The sequence below is a fragment of the Lissotriton helveticus genome, chromosome 4_1 (genome assembly GCF_964261635.1).
Source record: "Lissotriton helveticus chromosome 4_1, aLisHel1.1, whole genome shotgun sequence".
Taxonomy (NCBI): domain Eukaryota; kingdom Metazoa; phylum Chordata; class Amphibia; order Caudata; family Salamandridae; genus Lissotriton; species Lissotriton helveticus.
The window spans coordinates 70,287,912-70,305,215 of record NC_136063.1 but is presented as its reverse complement, the minus strand read 5'-3'; the positions used below and the strand labels follow the sequence as shown (position 1 = coordinate 70,305,215).

Sequence of the window (17,304 nt, the reverse complement as noted above, 5' to 3'; positions counted from 1 at the left end):
TAACCTCATATACCTACGAAATCAACTATTTATACATCTGTGGACAGTCACACACCTCCCACCCAACCACACATACATTCACTCTACCATACAAATACTCACTTAAATAATTAATAACTAATCTAGACTTTCAATTAGCTAGTAACCAACTCATGCAGTAGTTTACACAACAAGAGACAGAGTGATACAGATATTCACACAGTTTAATCACTATCCCATATATTTAGTGAGACACTTTGAATTAGTCACTTAGACTGTCAATCACAGTGCTACTAAATCCTTCATCCACACAATTATACGTCTGCTAAGTCTTCAATGAAGATTGCTATATATATAATACTTATTTAAATATCGAACCAAACCACATTCACTGGATGATGTCATCAGTGACGTCATCGGTGATGTAATTTGAGATGTCTTCAGTGATGTCATCAGTGATGTCACTGACCATGTCATGAATGATGCAATATGTGACATCATCAGCAGTGGATTGCGGGCGCACCTATTATAGTTAGTACAACTAACTATAACGGAGGAATTTCAATGGTTTTGTACGAGTGAAATGTCCAGCTAACTATAACACCCCTGAAACCTGTTTTTTTCAGTGAATTACACATAAATATGTATATATACTTGTGCACAAATACACACACAGATATATATAAAAAACATATCAAATAAAATAAACAAATGTAGGTAAACACATTTAAAAAACACATTTCCCAAAAAATTAAGAAAAAAATGGTAAAGATACAGAAATGAATTATCTTTATGTATAGCACCATGTGAAAGTCGGAGTTTCAAACTATTGCTCTATACATATATATATGGACTTCATATAGTACAAAGTTAAATCTTTCTTTCTCTCTCTAGTTGCCAGTAGTTATTTATAGTTAGGGCCATGTTTACTTGCCTATATCTTTTATGTTGGCTGACAAATCTTCATAAAAGTATACCATGATTCTTGTTGTCCATGGAGAGTTTCAAAGCGATCCATCAAGCGGGGGCCAAGAAAAGGGAGGGTCAAAAAAGTATTTTTCCCAGGTTAATTCACATAGAGATATTAGTCGCGACTGCAGCCGAACAGCTGGACAGAATGACACCAAATTGGCGGAAAGGTAGTTCTTGGTCCAGAAAGAATCCTTTTTGTTATTTGGTGTAAATCCATTCAGTAGAGTTTGAGATATTAAAAGGAATGAGAATTTGTAAATATAGGGACGTGGATCCTCCAACGATCCAACAGTGCCATTGCTAAAATGTGATTGGCTGCCAACACTTGAAGCAGAAAGTTTTGGGAGCCATCTTGGGACTCAAAATAAACAGTTAAAAAAAGATAAGGGGGTAGGGTAGGAATACCCTGGCCTCGCTAGGCATCTTGGAGACCCCGCATAGGGCAAAAACACATTTTTTAAATTTATTTTTCTGTGGAAATCATGTGGCTCCACGGCTTCTTCTGAAAAATCATTTAAAATAGAAGCGCAGCCTCCCCTGCTACTAAACTGTTTAGCCCCCAAGTGGGCCAGGTCCCGGGGGCATGAGGAATTATAAAAAAGAGGGTAGCACACGATGACCTCCTCCTAAAGCTTATGTAAGCCATGGTGAGAGGAGAGGGGTTGGACAGGGACTGATTAACCTTCAGCATTTGGGATCTATTTTGTAGAAAAGAAGAAAACCAGTTAAGCACCATCCCTGATAACCCCATCATGTGATCCAGTAGACAGATGAGAGTATCATGTTTGTCTGTGTCAAACACTGACAAAAGGTCAAGTAGGATCAAAAGGCATGATTTCTTTAGGTCCAGCGTACATAGTGCATCTCCCACAATATGAATAAGAGCAGATTCCATGGTATTACCTTGCCTGAAGCTGGATTGGAATTTGTCAAGGAGTTGAAATTGTTCAATAAATCTACAAAGTTGGATGTGAACACATTTCTCCAGGAGTTTTGCCAGTGTAGGAATGGTTGAGATTGGATGGAAATTGTGAAGATTGGTCTGATCAGCCATTTTGTTTTTTTGTATGCGGGTGACCTGCTGATATAGCACCACCAGGACATATACCATCTCATAAGTATTCCCCTGTACACAGTGGGGAGTCCTACCCCACACCACAATCATCTGCAAGGGGTTTAACTTAACCCGTACACCGCAGCAGCAATTCCGCCACGGTGCGGGCGAACGATTGTGAGGGCCGGGCCGCGTCCGGCAAGGACGTGCACAGCACTACCGAGGTAATGCTCGTGACAGCCATTGACCGACGGGCGCACTTAAAGGGTTAAGGAGAGGCCCTATGATGAAGCCTACACAAGAATGAATGAGAGTTTTTGTCCATGATAATTCTCTTTTCATCCTCTAGGTACAGATACCATGTGTTCTTCATAATGTAAGGACATATATGGGACCTGAAATTATCCAGCTGTTACCCATTATAAAAAGAAGCCCATTACTATTTGAACTTAGGTGTGAACTGAAATAATTGTAACACCTGACAATAGTGCAATAGGGTGCAATAACATATACCATGAGAGGTGTTGAGACAAGGGTTATCTTGATTAATGTGAACTGCGAACTGTATATTTTCTGTTCTTCTAAGTTTGTTTCACAGCAATACCAGTATTAGGGTCCCAAGGATTCTGTTTTGTCTTCCGATATATAAATGTATTGTTTGCATGTATATTTTATTATGTCTTTGTAAATAAATCTGTATTGTACAAGTGATGAAAAAACATATAGATATATAAAAAAGTGATGTATAATGACTTACATCAGATCTACAACCCAGTGTGAGTGTGTTCTTGAATTAAGATAATCTGTTGGTTTGAGAATGACTTCTCATTGATGGACTAACTCAGGTTTCCATCATTTATTGAAATAATTATTGCTGTATCCATTCCGCTGCATTGTTTTTGATTTTGCTTGGACGGACCCGCCTGAAATGCGAGGCGCTGGTGCAGCGTGCTGAAAGTTTGTCATTCGTTTTTAAAACCTGCTATCTGGCATATTTGTTTTAATAAAGTGTACTTCTGTGCTACTTACCCTGTTGCTGCTCGGTCATCGCCGCGGTCCACCACGGCTTGTGCCTCTTGTGTGGAGGGCGTTGCTGACCTTTGGCCTAGCCCCTGAGGGCGTTTTACTTCCGCCAGAGGCGGGACCGGTGCCTTCTTATTCGGCACTTCACTCTCCCGCGCAGCGGACGCGCCTGAAATGCGAGGCGCTGGTGCAGCGTGCTGAAAGATTGTCATTCGTTTTTAAAACCTGCTATCTGGAATATTTGTTTTAATAAAGTGTACTTCTGTGCTAGTTACCCTGTTGCTGCTCGGTCATCGCCCCGGTCCACCACGGCTTGTGCCGCTTGTGTGGAGGGCGTTCCTGACCTTTGGCCCGGCCCCTGAGGGCGTTTTACTTCCGCCAGAGGCGGGACCGGTGCCTTCTTATTCAGCACTTCACTCTCCCGCGCAGCGGACGCGCCTGAAATGTGAGGTGCTGGTGCAGCGTGCTGAAAGTTTGTCATTCGTTTTTAAAACCTGCTATCTGGCATATTTGTTTTAATAAAATGTACTTCTGTGCTACTTACCCTGTTGCTGCTCGGTCATCGCCCCGGTCCACCACGGCTTGTGACGCTTGTGTGGAGGGCGTTGCTGACCTTTGGCCCGGCCCCTGAGGGCGTTTTACTTCCGCCAGAGGCGGGACCGGTGCCTTCTTATTCGGCACTTCACTCTCCCGCGCAGCGGACGCGCACGGCGTACCGCCGGCAGGGGTCGCCGCAGGCTCGCCAAAGGAGAGCCCGTCTGCGCCCGTCCTCGCTGGTCCGTCGCCAGGAGCCGGGACCTCTGGTTGATAGGTTCTTAAATGGCTCCCTATGCTCGCAAGGAGCTGTTCGCTCTTAGGAGCTATGCAAGATGCAGGTCTCATATGTGGCACCCCGGTTCTCTATGCGCTCAATGTGACCAATGTGGCTTCAAGGCCTCAGAGGGTCACCTGATGCCAACAGCCAAAGTCTCGGGGATCAATGATTCCACTAAATTGAAGATAGTGAGCTTAAACTGTAGGTCCTTAGTGAAACACTATGAAGATGTCCATGAGCTACTTATCGACCACTCCCCTGACCTCCTATTTTTGACAGAGACTTGGACTACTGTTGACACTCCAGCTGTTCTAACCCTGGCTCTTTCTCCAGGCTACCTAATTTGTGCCCAGAACAGACCTACAGGAAGGGGCGGCGGTATTGCGATAAATTTTTAAAAGCATCTATATTTTCACCCTTAACCCCACATGTTTAGCTAATTGTGAGAGTGCGACTTTTATGGTGAGGGTCTCTGACACTTTTACCCTTACGGGTTTGCTGGTATATCGCCCTCCTGGGCCAGCGAGCGCCTTCCAGGACTCACTGGTGTCGCTCATCTCGGCGCTAGCTCTTCGATCAGCAAACTTCACTGTGCTGGGGGACCTCAACCTTCACCTTGAGCGCCGTGACGCACCTTCTATCCAAAAATTCCTAGGTGACCTGGAGGCATGCCAGCTGATTCAGCTAGTCAATGGGTCATCACATCAGGCAGGTCATCTTCTGAACCCAGTATTTACTAACATCCAGGAAGTTAAAATCACTACTCCTAGCCCCCTTAGCTGGACCGACCATTTCCCAGTCTTTATTTCGATTGAGATCCCAGTAGGCCGCAGGGATGCGCCTCCCCCCCTACGGAGGAGACGCCCGTGGAACAAACTGGATAATGGCCTGTTTGAAACCAGACTGAAAGTATCATGCCCAGTCTGGCCTAGCAATATCGATGAGGCTGACATAGCCTATAGGGAATGGATAAATGAGTCACTTGACTATTTTATCCCTATGAAACTATCAAGGCCTAAGCGTGTGCAATCCCACCTGTGGTACTCTGAGGCTCTTGCAGACAAAAAAAGGCAATGTAAGTTATTGGAGCGTATTTGGAGACGATCATATGATCATGTGGCTAAAACCAATTTTAGATCTGCCACTAAAGAATATCATAAACTTATTAAATCATCTAAAGCGAAGTACTACTCTGACCTGATCAACTCCAGTACCAACCGCTCCAAAACTATCTTTGCCTTAGTGAAGGATCTGACCAAGGCTCCGGAAGGTTCAGGTAATCTGATAGCATCTGATGCACAGTGCGAAGAGCTATCTTGTTTCTTCCTGGACAAAATAAAAGGGATTTATAACTCTCTACACTCGGATGGTCATACTACGGCCCCTGGCCCCACCATAGGTCCTATTGCCTCTTTGTGCCCGCTTCAAATCTTACCACATATCGAGCTGACAGAGATGGAATCTCTGGCTTCCAGGGTTAAGTCGGGCTCCCCGGAAGACCCGGTAAAACCTGACCTGTTTAGAGCCTTCCAGGAGTCCATCTTGCGGGAGGGGCTAACGCTGATTAACAACTCTCTTCAGTCAGCAGCCGTCCCCATATCCTGGAAACATGCTAAGGTAGTTCCCCTCCTAAAGAAGCCAACGTTAGACCCCGCTAGGCCAGATAGTTACCGACCGATTTCCCTACTCCCATACCTTGCTAAGATCACGGAAGCTCATGTGAATTCCATTCTGACCACTCACCTGGAATCCAACGGAATTCTGGATGAGTCTCAGAATGGTTTCTGTGCCAAACACGGTATGGAATCGGCCCTACTGTCGGTCACGTAACATCTAAGGGAGGTGCAGGACCAGGGCGAGACCTCAATTGTGATTCTGCTGGACTTGAGTGCGGCCTTTGACACGGTCTCCCACAGGATCTTGTTAGAGCGACTGTGGGAGATCGGAGTCAGAGGGAGTGCCTTGGATTGGTTCACGTCTTTTCTATCAGACCGTTCCTTCCAGGTGCATGCCCCACCGTACTCGTCCAGTAGGCACTCTGTGGAGTGTGGGGTCATGCAGGGCTCTGCGCTTAGCCCCACATTGTTTAATGTGTATGTCCGCCCCCTGCCAGTGCTGGCACGAGATCGTGGAATTAGGCTGGTATCGTATGCTGACGATACTCAGCTTGTTTTCACTATCTCTAAGGACATTGAGTTAGACCAAATCAAATTCCAGGAAGACATCTTGGCCATCTCTAACTGGCTGTCCCAGAACTGTCTTCAGTTAAACTCCTCCAAAACAGATGTTCTTGTCATAGGCAAGGAAACCCAGAGTTGGAACCATCATTGGTGGCCCTCCATATTAGGACCTCCACCTATTCCTAAGGAGGTAGTAAAAAATCTGGGTGTGATGTTGGACAACTCACTCTCTTTAGAGTCACATGCCAAAAAAGTGGCGGGCACCTACTACGGCCGCTTGCGTGCTCTTAAACCAATTCTTGGCTTCTTTGAGCCTCCCACTCGTCAGGTCATAGTCCAGGCGGTAGTCTTATCACATCTAGACTACTGCAATGCTCTCATGCTGGGCTCTAACCTAACAGTGATTAATAGACTACAGAGAGCTCAGAATGCGGCTGCCCGTACTTTGTTTGCCTTGCCTAAAACCTGCCACATCTCCCCGATTCTTAGACGCTTGCACTGGTTGCCTATACAACAACGCATCCAATTTAAAACTCTATGCATTACTCATAGAATCTTGTATGGCTCCGGTCCACGAATTCTGCAGGTACTTTGTACCCTCTATGTCCCCACGCGCACCCTCCGCTCAGCGGATCTATCCCTTGCTGGCACAATCAAAATTCAGAGAAGTAGAGCTGGTGGCCGCTCCTTCAGGTACTTAGCCCCGAAGCTATGGAATTCAATCCCCCTAAAGGCTCGGGCCACCACGTACCACATGCTCTTCAGAAAACAGATTAAAACTTGACTGTTCTCCTCTATCTAGCTTTTCTCACTGGCCGCGTTTCTGCATCTCCTGCTATGTCCATAAGCGCGGGGACGCCCCTTTGCTGGGGTAGCCATGCGCTATACAAGCAAAATTAACAAAACATAACATAACATTACTGGGCCTTAAATAAAGAGTCAGAGTTTCTGTCAAAATCAAAATAAGTTTATTGAGATTTTAAGGCAAAAAAAGTCACTCCACCTCAAGGCGCATAATAAACTAAAAGTTATAGAACATTACTGAGGAGAGCACAACAGCTTTCTGACTTAGAGTATACAGGAGGGAATAAGAAAATATTATTTGCAAATTTACTCCAGTCCTGCCCATGATCTAGTAATAAAACAGGTTTACACTTTGTTTATTCTTTTCGGTGCACTTCTTTAAGATTCTGTGCCTTTGCTCACATTAAGCTCAGGCCATTGAACTTAAACCACATACCCTACTCTTCAATTGAGCATTCCTACACTTTACAATTTACCATGCTTCCTTTTATCTTTCTGTTGCCTTTTTTTTATTATGTCATCCTTATCTACGTGCACTTACCAATGATTATTAACCCGATGGTGGTGCAGTTTAGTGCTTAGTTCCCTTCCTCTAAGGCATACAAAAGGGTATATAACAGTCACAGGATGGGGGAAATGTGGAATCCTATACCATATTTAGCAAATCATCCCTTTCACTGTAAGCATTGACTCAGACCATCCATAGATCCTCATTAATCATACAGTTAACAAGCTCATCTAATTCATTGAACCTAGGACAATATGGTGCTGTTTTATGATGCTTCATTTTCAATCTCTGTTAAATAAATTTCATTTCATCAGACATTGACTGGGAACCATGGTTCATATGTGAGGAATCCCTTTTAGATGAAGGTCCCATAAAACTCAATGAGTTCCTTCATAGAAGAACAGTTCACAGCCTTGTGCACTAGTATAAATATACCATCCAATCCCTTAGCAGATACTTGACCAGGAGCATAGCTTCAGGTAGGGAGGAGGTGTTTGGGGTGATACACCCCCTAAAACATGTAGGCAGTACTAAACACTTGGGTCAAGTGTTTTCAGTTAGGTATGGTGAAGTGTCTGTCAGATTTTACCATGGACCTCTATGTGCTGACATAGACAGAAGCACTCACATACACACACTCTCTCTCTTGTCTCTGCCTAAAAACTTGGTTAGTTTCAAGTATGAAATCTGCACTCCTCTCTCTTTCCACTGCGTCTTGAGCCTTCCTCGTGTCCTGCTTCTCATAATGCATTTTAACAAGATGCGCCAGCTTGATTGTTGAGAAATCGGAAGTTTACACCCCCAATCTTATTGATCCTGTACTGGACTCACAATATCCATGGCCATCTTGGCCTATGGTTTGGTGGGAACCTCATGGAGGAAAGAGGTGTTGTATGAATTACTTTTATCTACAGTCACATCAGATGTTATCCCAACCTTTCATTTCAACATACAGCCGTGGCCACCAATAATGAGACTTCTTATGTTGACCTCATGAGCTAAATCTATAATTTTGCATCTGAGTGAGAAAGGTAATATCTGTTTTTCACACCTGCAGAGTTTCCCTACATAAAGTGCATCCTGAATCTCCAAAAAGGATTTGAGATTGATTTTTAAAACATGTTTCGTAGGCCAGCCCTCCATCACATAGCTTTCTACTTTTACTAAAGTTGTTTCTTCACCTAGAAATCTTTCCCACTCTTTTCAGCAATACTTTCATTATATACCTATAAATTTATGTTGTCATCCAAGCTACTGTCCTAAGTATCAACATCTCGGAGAGGTACACATGGTAAACAGTTGGCAACTGCATTTATTACACCAGGTTGATACCCCATAACTACATTCAAACTTCTGTATCAAGTAACTAATTAGCTAAACCATTGATGGTGAATGTACGGTATGGATAGTATACTACATATATAAGTCCAGATTTTTTAAGGCTTTGTGTCAGGTTTGCATTACTTTTTTAACACAGACCCTATGGCAAACCCTTTTGGGAGAATTACATACAAGGCAAATTGGTATTTGCGTTGGTTTTAAAAAGAAAGATAAAAGATTGCAAACCACTGCAAAGCACTGCTGTGAGTTCCTCTGTGTCAAGAAGGGGTCCCATGTGTAATACATGGGAGTTCCGGTGCTACCAACCAAAGTTTGTCATGCAAAGTCCTATCTACTAACAATCGTAGGTAGGGTTTTGTGCAAAATTTAATGCCACTTGAAAGCAGGCATTAAAAGGAGAAAATGCTGCACTGTACTGCACACATACAAAATAAGAAAAGTTCTAAAGCCAATATAAGCAAAGTATTTTGTACTGGATAGCTATCCTTCCAGTACAAACTCATGCAGACTCTTTTGCACTATGGTACAAAGGTACCTGTGTGGTTTTCTGCAGCATAATTTTGAACTGGAGCTAGGGAGAGGGGAGGAGAATGCCATATCTAGGTTGATAAAGGTGCACTCCTCTCTCTCTCTCTCTCATGCAATTCGGCACAGCAACTGTGGGTGTTGCGCTACATTGCCTGGGGTTGGGTAAATCTGGGTCATAATATGTAGCCATGAGCATGATAACTCAGTGCTATTGGTTCTGGCAGGTTGAATTGTACAGTGCTACAAGACACAACTAGAATTGATTGAATGGAGCTATAATGCCCACGGCTTGGTATGTGGTGAAACTGTATATCAGCACCTCGATCAATTACTGACTTCAGAAAACCATTGGTTGTTCTTTGTAAGCCCAGAAGAAGCAATACATGAATGTAATAAGTGACAAAACATGTTTTGGCTTTAGTTTCCCTTTTGCTAGTATTGATTTATTCACAATCCAGAAGCAAGTACACTCATATTCATGGAACCACTGAAATATTCTTAGACCTGCCCTCCTAAAGGTTTTTACTTTTACTAAAGTCTCTCCATCAGCTAGGCATCTTTCCCACTCAACTTTCAGAATCACATCTTCATCCAGGTTACTCTCTTCAGTAGCAAACACCTAGAGAGGTAAGCATTATTAACAGTGGCAACTGCTTGTATTACAACAGATATATATTCTATAACAAAGTTATAAACATCTAACATTTGCCTATTGTAGAAGTGGAACAAATCCGACCCTTTAAGGGCAAATGCATGGATAAGGAGTTTGTAATCAGTAGGGATGGCAAACAGCATAACCCCCCAAAAAACTGGATTGTCTAATAGCCCAGGAATAAGCTGGCGCCTCTCGTTCGAATAGGTGTTTTACGATCACTTGACTGCCATTGATGCAAAGGCACCTATACATTCTTTACTGCCTACATTCTGTGTTTATATGGCACCTAGTCCTTTTGAACTAGCATCAGTTGTGAGCATTGTATTTCTATGAATATCAAGCATCCAAAAGTAGGAACATTCACTCCTCATTCCAATAAACTGCAAGCCCTTCTTTTAAAATCACTCTCAGCCGATGAATAGTATCAGGGATGTTTTTCATCAGAACTCAACATGGCCTAAAAATGTTGTAAGCTGATCTTTATCAGTGGAACTAGGAGCTGCTTTGACTGCCAAGAAAAGGTCATGTGTATGTCTAATGCCTTCTTGGGTAATCATATTTCTTAGGTAGTTAACTGATCTCACAACGAATTTGACATTTCTTTTTAAGATTGGAATGCTCTGATCCTTCAAGTGAATTAGGACCTTACTGTTTTTTAATGTGTTCAGCCATATCAAGTCTGTAGATTAGAATATCAAATATGTAAGAATTTAATCCTGAAAGAATATAACTTTGAGAAGATCTCCCAATAAGTATTATGTGGTGACGGCAACCACAGCCAACCCAAACGGTATTCAGTGAAATCTGTATGCCCCCAGAGGTGTAACAAGTGAGGGGTAAGATGTCTGGGAACTGGGTGGAGCTCAACCTGCTGGTATGTACAGACTGAACCATGAATTAATACAAAACAGCCAGCATCACCCCCCATCCTAAGAAGGTCATTATGTTTGGGTATAGGGTGACAATCCAGCAATTAGGTCATGTAAAACCACATAAATACACTTTACCCTACATTCAGGTTTTTTAGCCACTACTACAGATGCAGGCCATTCGCAGACCACAATGAGTTCTATAACCCCTTATCCTGCTATTCATTCTAATACTTCTTCTGAATGTTTGCCCATGAGGGTAGGTGCGGGGCAAACTTTGAGCACAATAGGTTTTGTTTACATTCCAATAAATGTCACACTTCTTTGGTGATATAAACCTTTCTGTTTGTAGAATACCTTCTAAAGGGAATTTGCACAATTATCATACTATCAAATGGGATTGGGTCCTTGTTTTACCCTGCAGGGTCAATCAATAAATCAATCAATAACACTTTGTTCAATCTAGATGACATAGATCATAACAGTTTACAGGTTTAAAAAGAAGCATTTTTGACATCATTTTATACAACCAATACAAATTAACAATAAGAGGGAGCCTTTGTGACTCTACCAAAATAGACTGCAGGTAACTCTGGGCACAATATTTAATCATACAGTAAATCTTACCCTGGCTTCTTCCATTTAGTTATTAAAAACCTAAAACCCTGCAAGGTCAATCTCTAGTAATTCATGATAAGTGATTATCCCTGTTGGGCAAAATACTCTTGCCAATAATTGTAAATGGGGAAGAAGCATCTCTTCAAACTGACTTGTTTCACTTTATTTCACAACATAGAACTTGTATTTTTTCATCATTACCATCTGTGTGGAAAAACTACTTTGTTGGCATCATGCTCCAACACCTGCACCATATTTACTTGGATTTGTGAGATTTTCCTCTAACATGTGCATCATGGCCTTTGTTACATTATTTTCTGCGATTGGAATTGTTAACACAACATACATGACTACGAGCTAAGTGCCCACTGTTAACACATCTAAAACATTTTACCTTGGCATTGTGACTGTCAGCTTTTGATTTGTTTCCTGACACATCTCAAGATGTTGGCAGCTTTGCCTGACCTTTTCTGCCACAAGCAGAATATTCAGTGGGAGGCTGCACCTCCATTACACATGATGCAGTGTGTGTTATATATTATAGTATTTCTGTGATATCATTGAGGTTAGGGTTATCAACTCAAAGGTGCTCCAGAATTCTGGGTTTGTTTGTGCTTTATACTAATCATGCATTAGTGTGTCACATAAATTCACACACTCCCAAGTATTAGATACCTGTCTTAACTCTGTAACATATGCAGTAACCTTTTCATTTTCCTTTCAAAGTCCAGAGAATATATGTCTCCCAGGATATACATCTCCAAAATGTTCTTCCAATTTCTTAAATGCGAGTTGAAAACGATCTTTCTGGTTTCTCCCTCCACCCTTTTCAGTAGCTTTAGGCATGATTACATACACTGTATGCCCTTATATGCCTAGACTGTGAAGTCATGTATTGTGTTTCCTAAAGGAATTGAAATTAAATAAGATTGAAAACATATACTCCATTGTTTCCCATGAAGAATGAATTCACCACTATCATTTAAGGAGAGGGCGCTCTGTCATGCGAGTCGCCATTATACACATAATACAATATTAACCTACTCATGTCTATTCCCATTCCAAGCAAAAAACGCATAGGTTCTTGATGAATATTTGCATAAATGTATTCACCTTCACTTTACTGTCATTTGATTTCTATTTTCATTTAACATTTCTTTCTCTTTTTTATTTATCAATACCATTTTGTGCTGATACGCAGGGTCATCTATTAATTGTATTGTAATCATATTGAAGTGCTCACATTCCACTGGACACAGGGAGTGACTATGTTATTGTAGGAGGAGACAGGTAGGTCAGTATTGAGAAATGGTCACTTACCCGCCTGATATGAGTTCAACGCTGGGATCACCCAGGTTGATGCTGGGGGCAGCAACACACCGCTCTGCCCTTAGGGTAAATGTCTCTCCATCAGGGAATGTAGTTGAAATACCAATGTAGACTGGTGTGCCCACCTTCAGGGTGTCGTTTTCTAAGACTGGATCATTAAAGGAATTGGACTTGAAGGCGGCCATGGTGGCAGTAATTGATCCAGAGCCATCCTCTGATGGTCCAGTAACGTTGCTGCATATACAAACAAGAAGTTTTAGGGTACATAGAAGAGAGGAGGTTAAAATGTACTGATTAATAAACTAACAATGCTATTTGGATTCATGTTCAGGAACGAGGCTTGAGAACACATTACGCGACTCCAGATGAAGTGCCTGATGCAGAGGGTGTTACAGACCCTGATTTTTTTAGGGAGATTTTGCTGCTGATCTTAACAGAAGGGAATGGGAAGTCATACATCTGAGAAATGAAAGAACTGTGTCAAGCACAAAGGCATTCATGACACATAGGGCTGGATCACAGGACAGTTTTGACTGGCTCTCTCATATGTCCTTGGTGGCAAGGGATTGTTTTGTGCGAAAAGGACTTACCACCATATTATACAAGTAGTTCTTCACCATGAGATGCCTTATGATATTCATAAAAGTCAGGATATCTCTGAGCATGTGCAAGATCCATGACAACACATAATTCTCTATATTTCCTAGCCCATTCCATAAAAAGAAACAGCAAGATTTGCTGATTTCATTTTAAACAAATTACATAAATGAAACAAATATCAGTCTATTTGGTTAAGAAAGTCAACGTTAAATATAAAAACATGAAGTGGTGTTGCAGTGTAACTGGTACAACAAGCACAGAACACCTCTATACCTTTATACCTCTATACCATTATCCTATCATTAAAATATCTTTTTGGGGATAAAAACATAACCCTAAAAGAAACAAGATAAAAGAAAAGCATAGTACAGCAGCATATTTTTAAGACCGCAGTGAACAAATAAATCTTAAAAACATGTAAATGGTAAAAATATTCATCATGATGAGAACATGCTACATTATTAAATTTCCTCAACACAGTAAAAGGTCTCATCATGAAAACATGTCAAAACATACAAATATAAAATGAAGAAATAAGAGATGGTGCAATGCGAAATACTGTATAGCTTGAGCAGTCACATTCAATGTTCAACATACCAATAATGTAATGTTGATGATAAGAACGTACAATAACTTAAAGTACATTTCAGAATCCCACTAATTAGAACAGCTATCCTCACAACTTAATCGATATTTGCATATATTTGGCTTAGCCAGGTGAGCTGATATAGAGGAAAGTGACTGTAAGAAAATTGATGTAATCTGCACTATCTAAGGCCAGCATACTTTCGAATAGGGAGCGGCAACAGCTTTCTTGATGCTGTATAAAATTTTAAGAAAAACACTACACTTGTACTATGTGGTGAACAATCACCACACTGACATAGTGTAAGCTCATCCGAATATTGACCTGGGGTTGGGACGCAACAAGATAATGCATAGTCTGAAGTTTAAAGCATATTAGAAAATATCAGTCCTATCGGTTTGTGACCCAAGTAAGATATGGTGCTTTTCCAGATGGAGGTTGAATTAGTAGATAATTACTGACAGTCAACTTCTGGAATTGACCGGCTGCCTCTGGCATATTTAAAAAAGCCAAAAAAGTGAGCCTTGACATGTGTGGCTTGCTAGACTGCTCAGCCATGTCAAAACTGTGGCATAGGTTGTTTATGTTAGACAATCAAGAACTATGATGGTCTTTGTTGAATTTAAGGCAATCTAACGGGACCAGTCTATTGAAACTGGCGTCATGCTATGTCCATATGGACAGCCAGAGAAGCAATTGTTGCCGGCAAATGTAATCGGTAATATAGCCTATCCCCTATTCAGTGTGGAAAACATAGGCTGAGGTAATTCAAAACAAATAAGTGTCTCACAAATCCATTTTACAATACCTGCAAGACAGGGTATTCCTGCCTCCCCCAAGGTCTGGCACTGTAAATTGCAATGGGGGGACTTTTAGCTGTGTGCACTGCCATCAATTTATTTAGCAGTTTGATCCCCAACTTGGAGGCAAAGCCAAATATGGTCTTAATACTCCTTGTAAGCTCAGTGCTCCTAATCTGTCTCTGTGCTTTCCAATTACATGCATCATCAAATAAAACTCCCAAATGGAAAAATTTGCTCACTAGTTGCTCTTGGATCTCTGATTTCTAGGGTCTAAGCAATGGGACACCTTTAGGAACTACAACATATAAGGTAGCTTCCGGTGGTAGATGGAGTGTGAAAGGCTATCCAATGGTTGGTGAGGAATGTTTATTACACAATGAGATACCCATGGGCCTTGCAGGAATAGCAGTTGGAACAAAACCGGGGTTTGCAAGAGAAAGGTTACTAAGTGTGATTACAGTTCTAATAGACGGAACAGAAGTTAACTGGTCTCTTTTAGAGGCAAGGTGGAGCCTCCTTGTGAGACTGTACACACGCAATAAAGCCCAAAATACTATCTTCAAAAGCGCCCAGACAATCAACTATCAGGTCCATAAATTTCAATATTAATCCCTACATACTATGCAATTTCTCACGAATTGGGGTCTAAGCCGCATTCTTCACCATTCCCCACCAAATTGCTTTGGAGGTAATACAGTTTTATTCCAAGTTACTTTCCCCGCCACCTGCAGATTGCACACAGAGTCATTTTTGTTTTTGGTCGGTGGGGGAGGGGGTAAAAAGAGTGAATCAGAACTCAGGTTTGTAGCCTCTTCTCTTTCCATGGAAAGTGGTGCCTCTGGAACAGATGGATTGGCCCTCCTTCCACCAATTGAGAGACGGCCCGCAGTAGGAAGCAAGGTGGGACAGCAGGATCAATATTGGCATTATTGCCATAGGCTTCAGGTGCTGCTCTTTTGATAATGTCCAGTCTTTCTTCTACAGAATCTCTTGGTTATTAACCCACATAACAGTAGTTGGAAAGTTAGCAATAGAGCTGGTTAGAGGTTGCTCCTTACCAGTGATGGCATGGATATCTTCTTTACCATGGTGCAGGATATTGGCACAGATTTGTGTCACGTGTCTGAGTTCAAAATCAAGAAGGATGGCCCGGCCCAGCTTCCTTTATGATCTGACAGACGCCGACAGGTCAGCTCTTGGCCCGGGCAGCACCAGCATACCTCTCGTGTTATGGGAGAGAGTAGGTGCTTTTGAGCGCTTCAGCTGTATGAGGGAGGGCCCATCTCCTTAACCCTCTCTCACCAGCTGGGGAGAATACAAGTGTCTGTGGGACTTGAAGTCCCAATGTAAATTTACTGGCAGCAACATACAGAAGTGTTCCCTATCATGACCAGCCGGTGATAGTTTCTGCTCTGTGAGCAAAATCCTGAACACAATCCTGCTTTACTTTGGGTGTTTTTGGCTACTTACACCAAATGTTTGGACTGATTTTCACTCACTGTATTAGGACGCCCCCTGTACTTCAACACTTATTCTAGGAAAAACATGTTTTTCCCTTGAATTGTCTTGAGCTATTTTCACCTCCGTGTTTTATACCACTACACAGGAAATAAATACCCAGCCTGTGGGGGCAAGATGTTGAAGAATAGCATTTACAATGTCTGTGCGGTGTGTCTTTCTGACTCCTGACTCTCACTCCATTACGGATTGTGGAATTCGATCAAATATGCGCTATCAGAGGCGGAGAGGCTGGAAAGGGTTTAGCCCCATGGCTAAGAAGGGGAAATTGAGCCAAGAATGCAACCTCTTTAGTCTACCTCTACCTCAAGGGAAGAGGCTTCCATTCTACCCTCTCTTCTCCTCAGGCCACTTTGAAGGCCAGTGGCAGCAACTCATTACCACTGACACTCTTAATCCTGATCAACGTGTAGGTGGTCAAATTCTAGGCACTTAAGGCTAAACAGAAGATTTACTACAAGGATCATAAGTTCAACGTCAATGTGCACACACATATCAATATCAAAAGGCTCCAAGTTTTCTTGGCTCAAAGTTAAGACACCTTCTGACTATGAGGGATATTTGCAAACACAAGGAGATGATGGACAGAGCGCTGAAACTTTTCAGACACTCACGCCCAGTCACAGATCTGAACTGAATCCATCATCCTTCTTTAGCTCACTTTGCCACCTCAGTTGAGTCCCAGCTAAATGCAAATCAGCCTTGACTCTGTGCCTCATGGGAACAGTGCAGCCCAAATTGTTCCATGCCAGGTCTTCCCGGAACTGGAAATACACATCCTGGGACCGGTTTCGGGGTAACACCCCTCATCAGCCAGGCAAGCTTGAACCCAGTGGAAAGGTGAGCAGGGGACCCACGTCTGGGCACACCCTGCCAACTTATGGTGAACAAAGCAAACACAAGGAGATGATGGACCGAGCGCTGAAACTTTTCAGACACTCACCCCCAGTCACAGATCTGGGTTGAATCCATCATTGTTCTTTAGCTCACTTTGCCACCACAGTGCAGACCCAGATATATGCAAATCGGTCTTGACCCTGTGCCTCATGGGAACAGTCCAGCCCGAACTGCCAAGCCAGGTCTTCCATTAACTGGAAACAAGCATCCTGGGACCAGTTTTGGG

The 17,304-nt window shown here is 42.4% G+C and overlaps 1 protein-coding gene across 1 annotated transcript in view; it reads right to left on the bottom strand.

The window, feature by feature from the left end:
• LOC144827873 (uncharacterized) overlaps nt 1–17,304 on the bottom strand; it is a 448,943-nt gene that overhangs the window by 26,507 nt on the left and 405,132 nt on the right. The window contains exon 10 of the mRNA XM_078686037.1: nt 12,666–12,908. Coding sequence (XP_078542163.1) covers nt 12,666–12,908 — 243 coding nt within the window. The remainder of the gene's footprint in view (nt 1–12,665; nt 12,909–17,304) is intronic.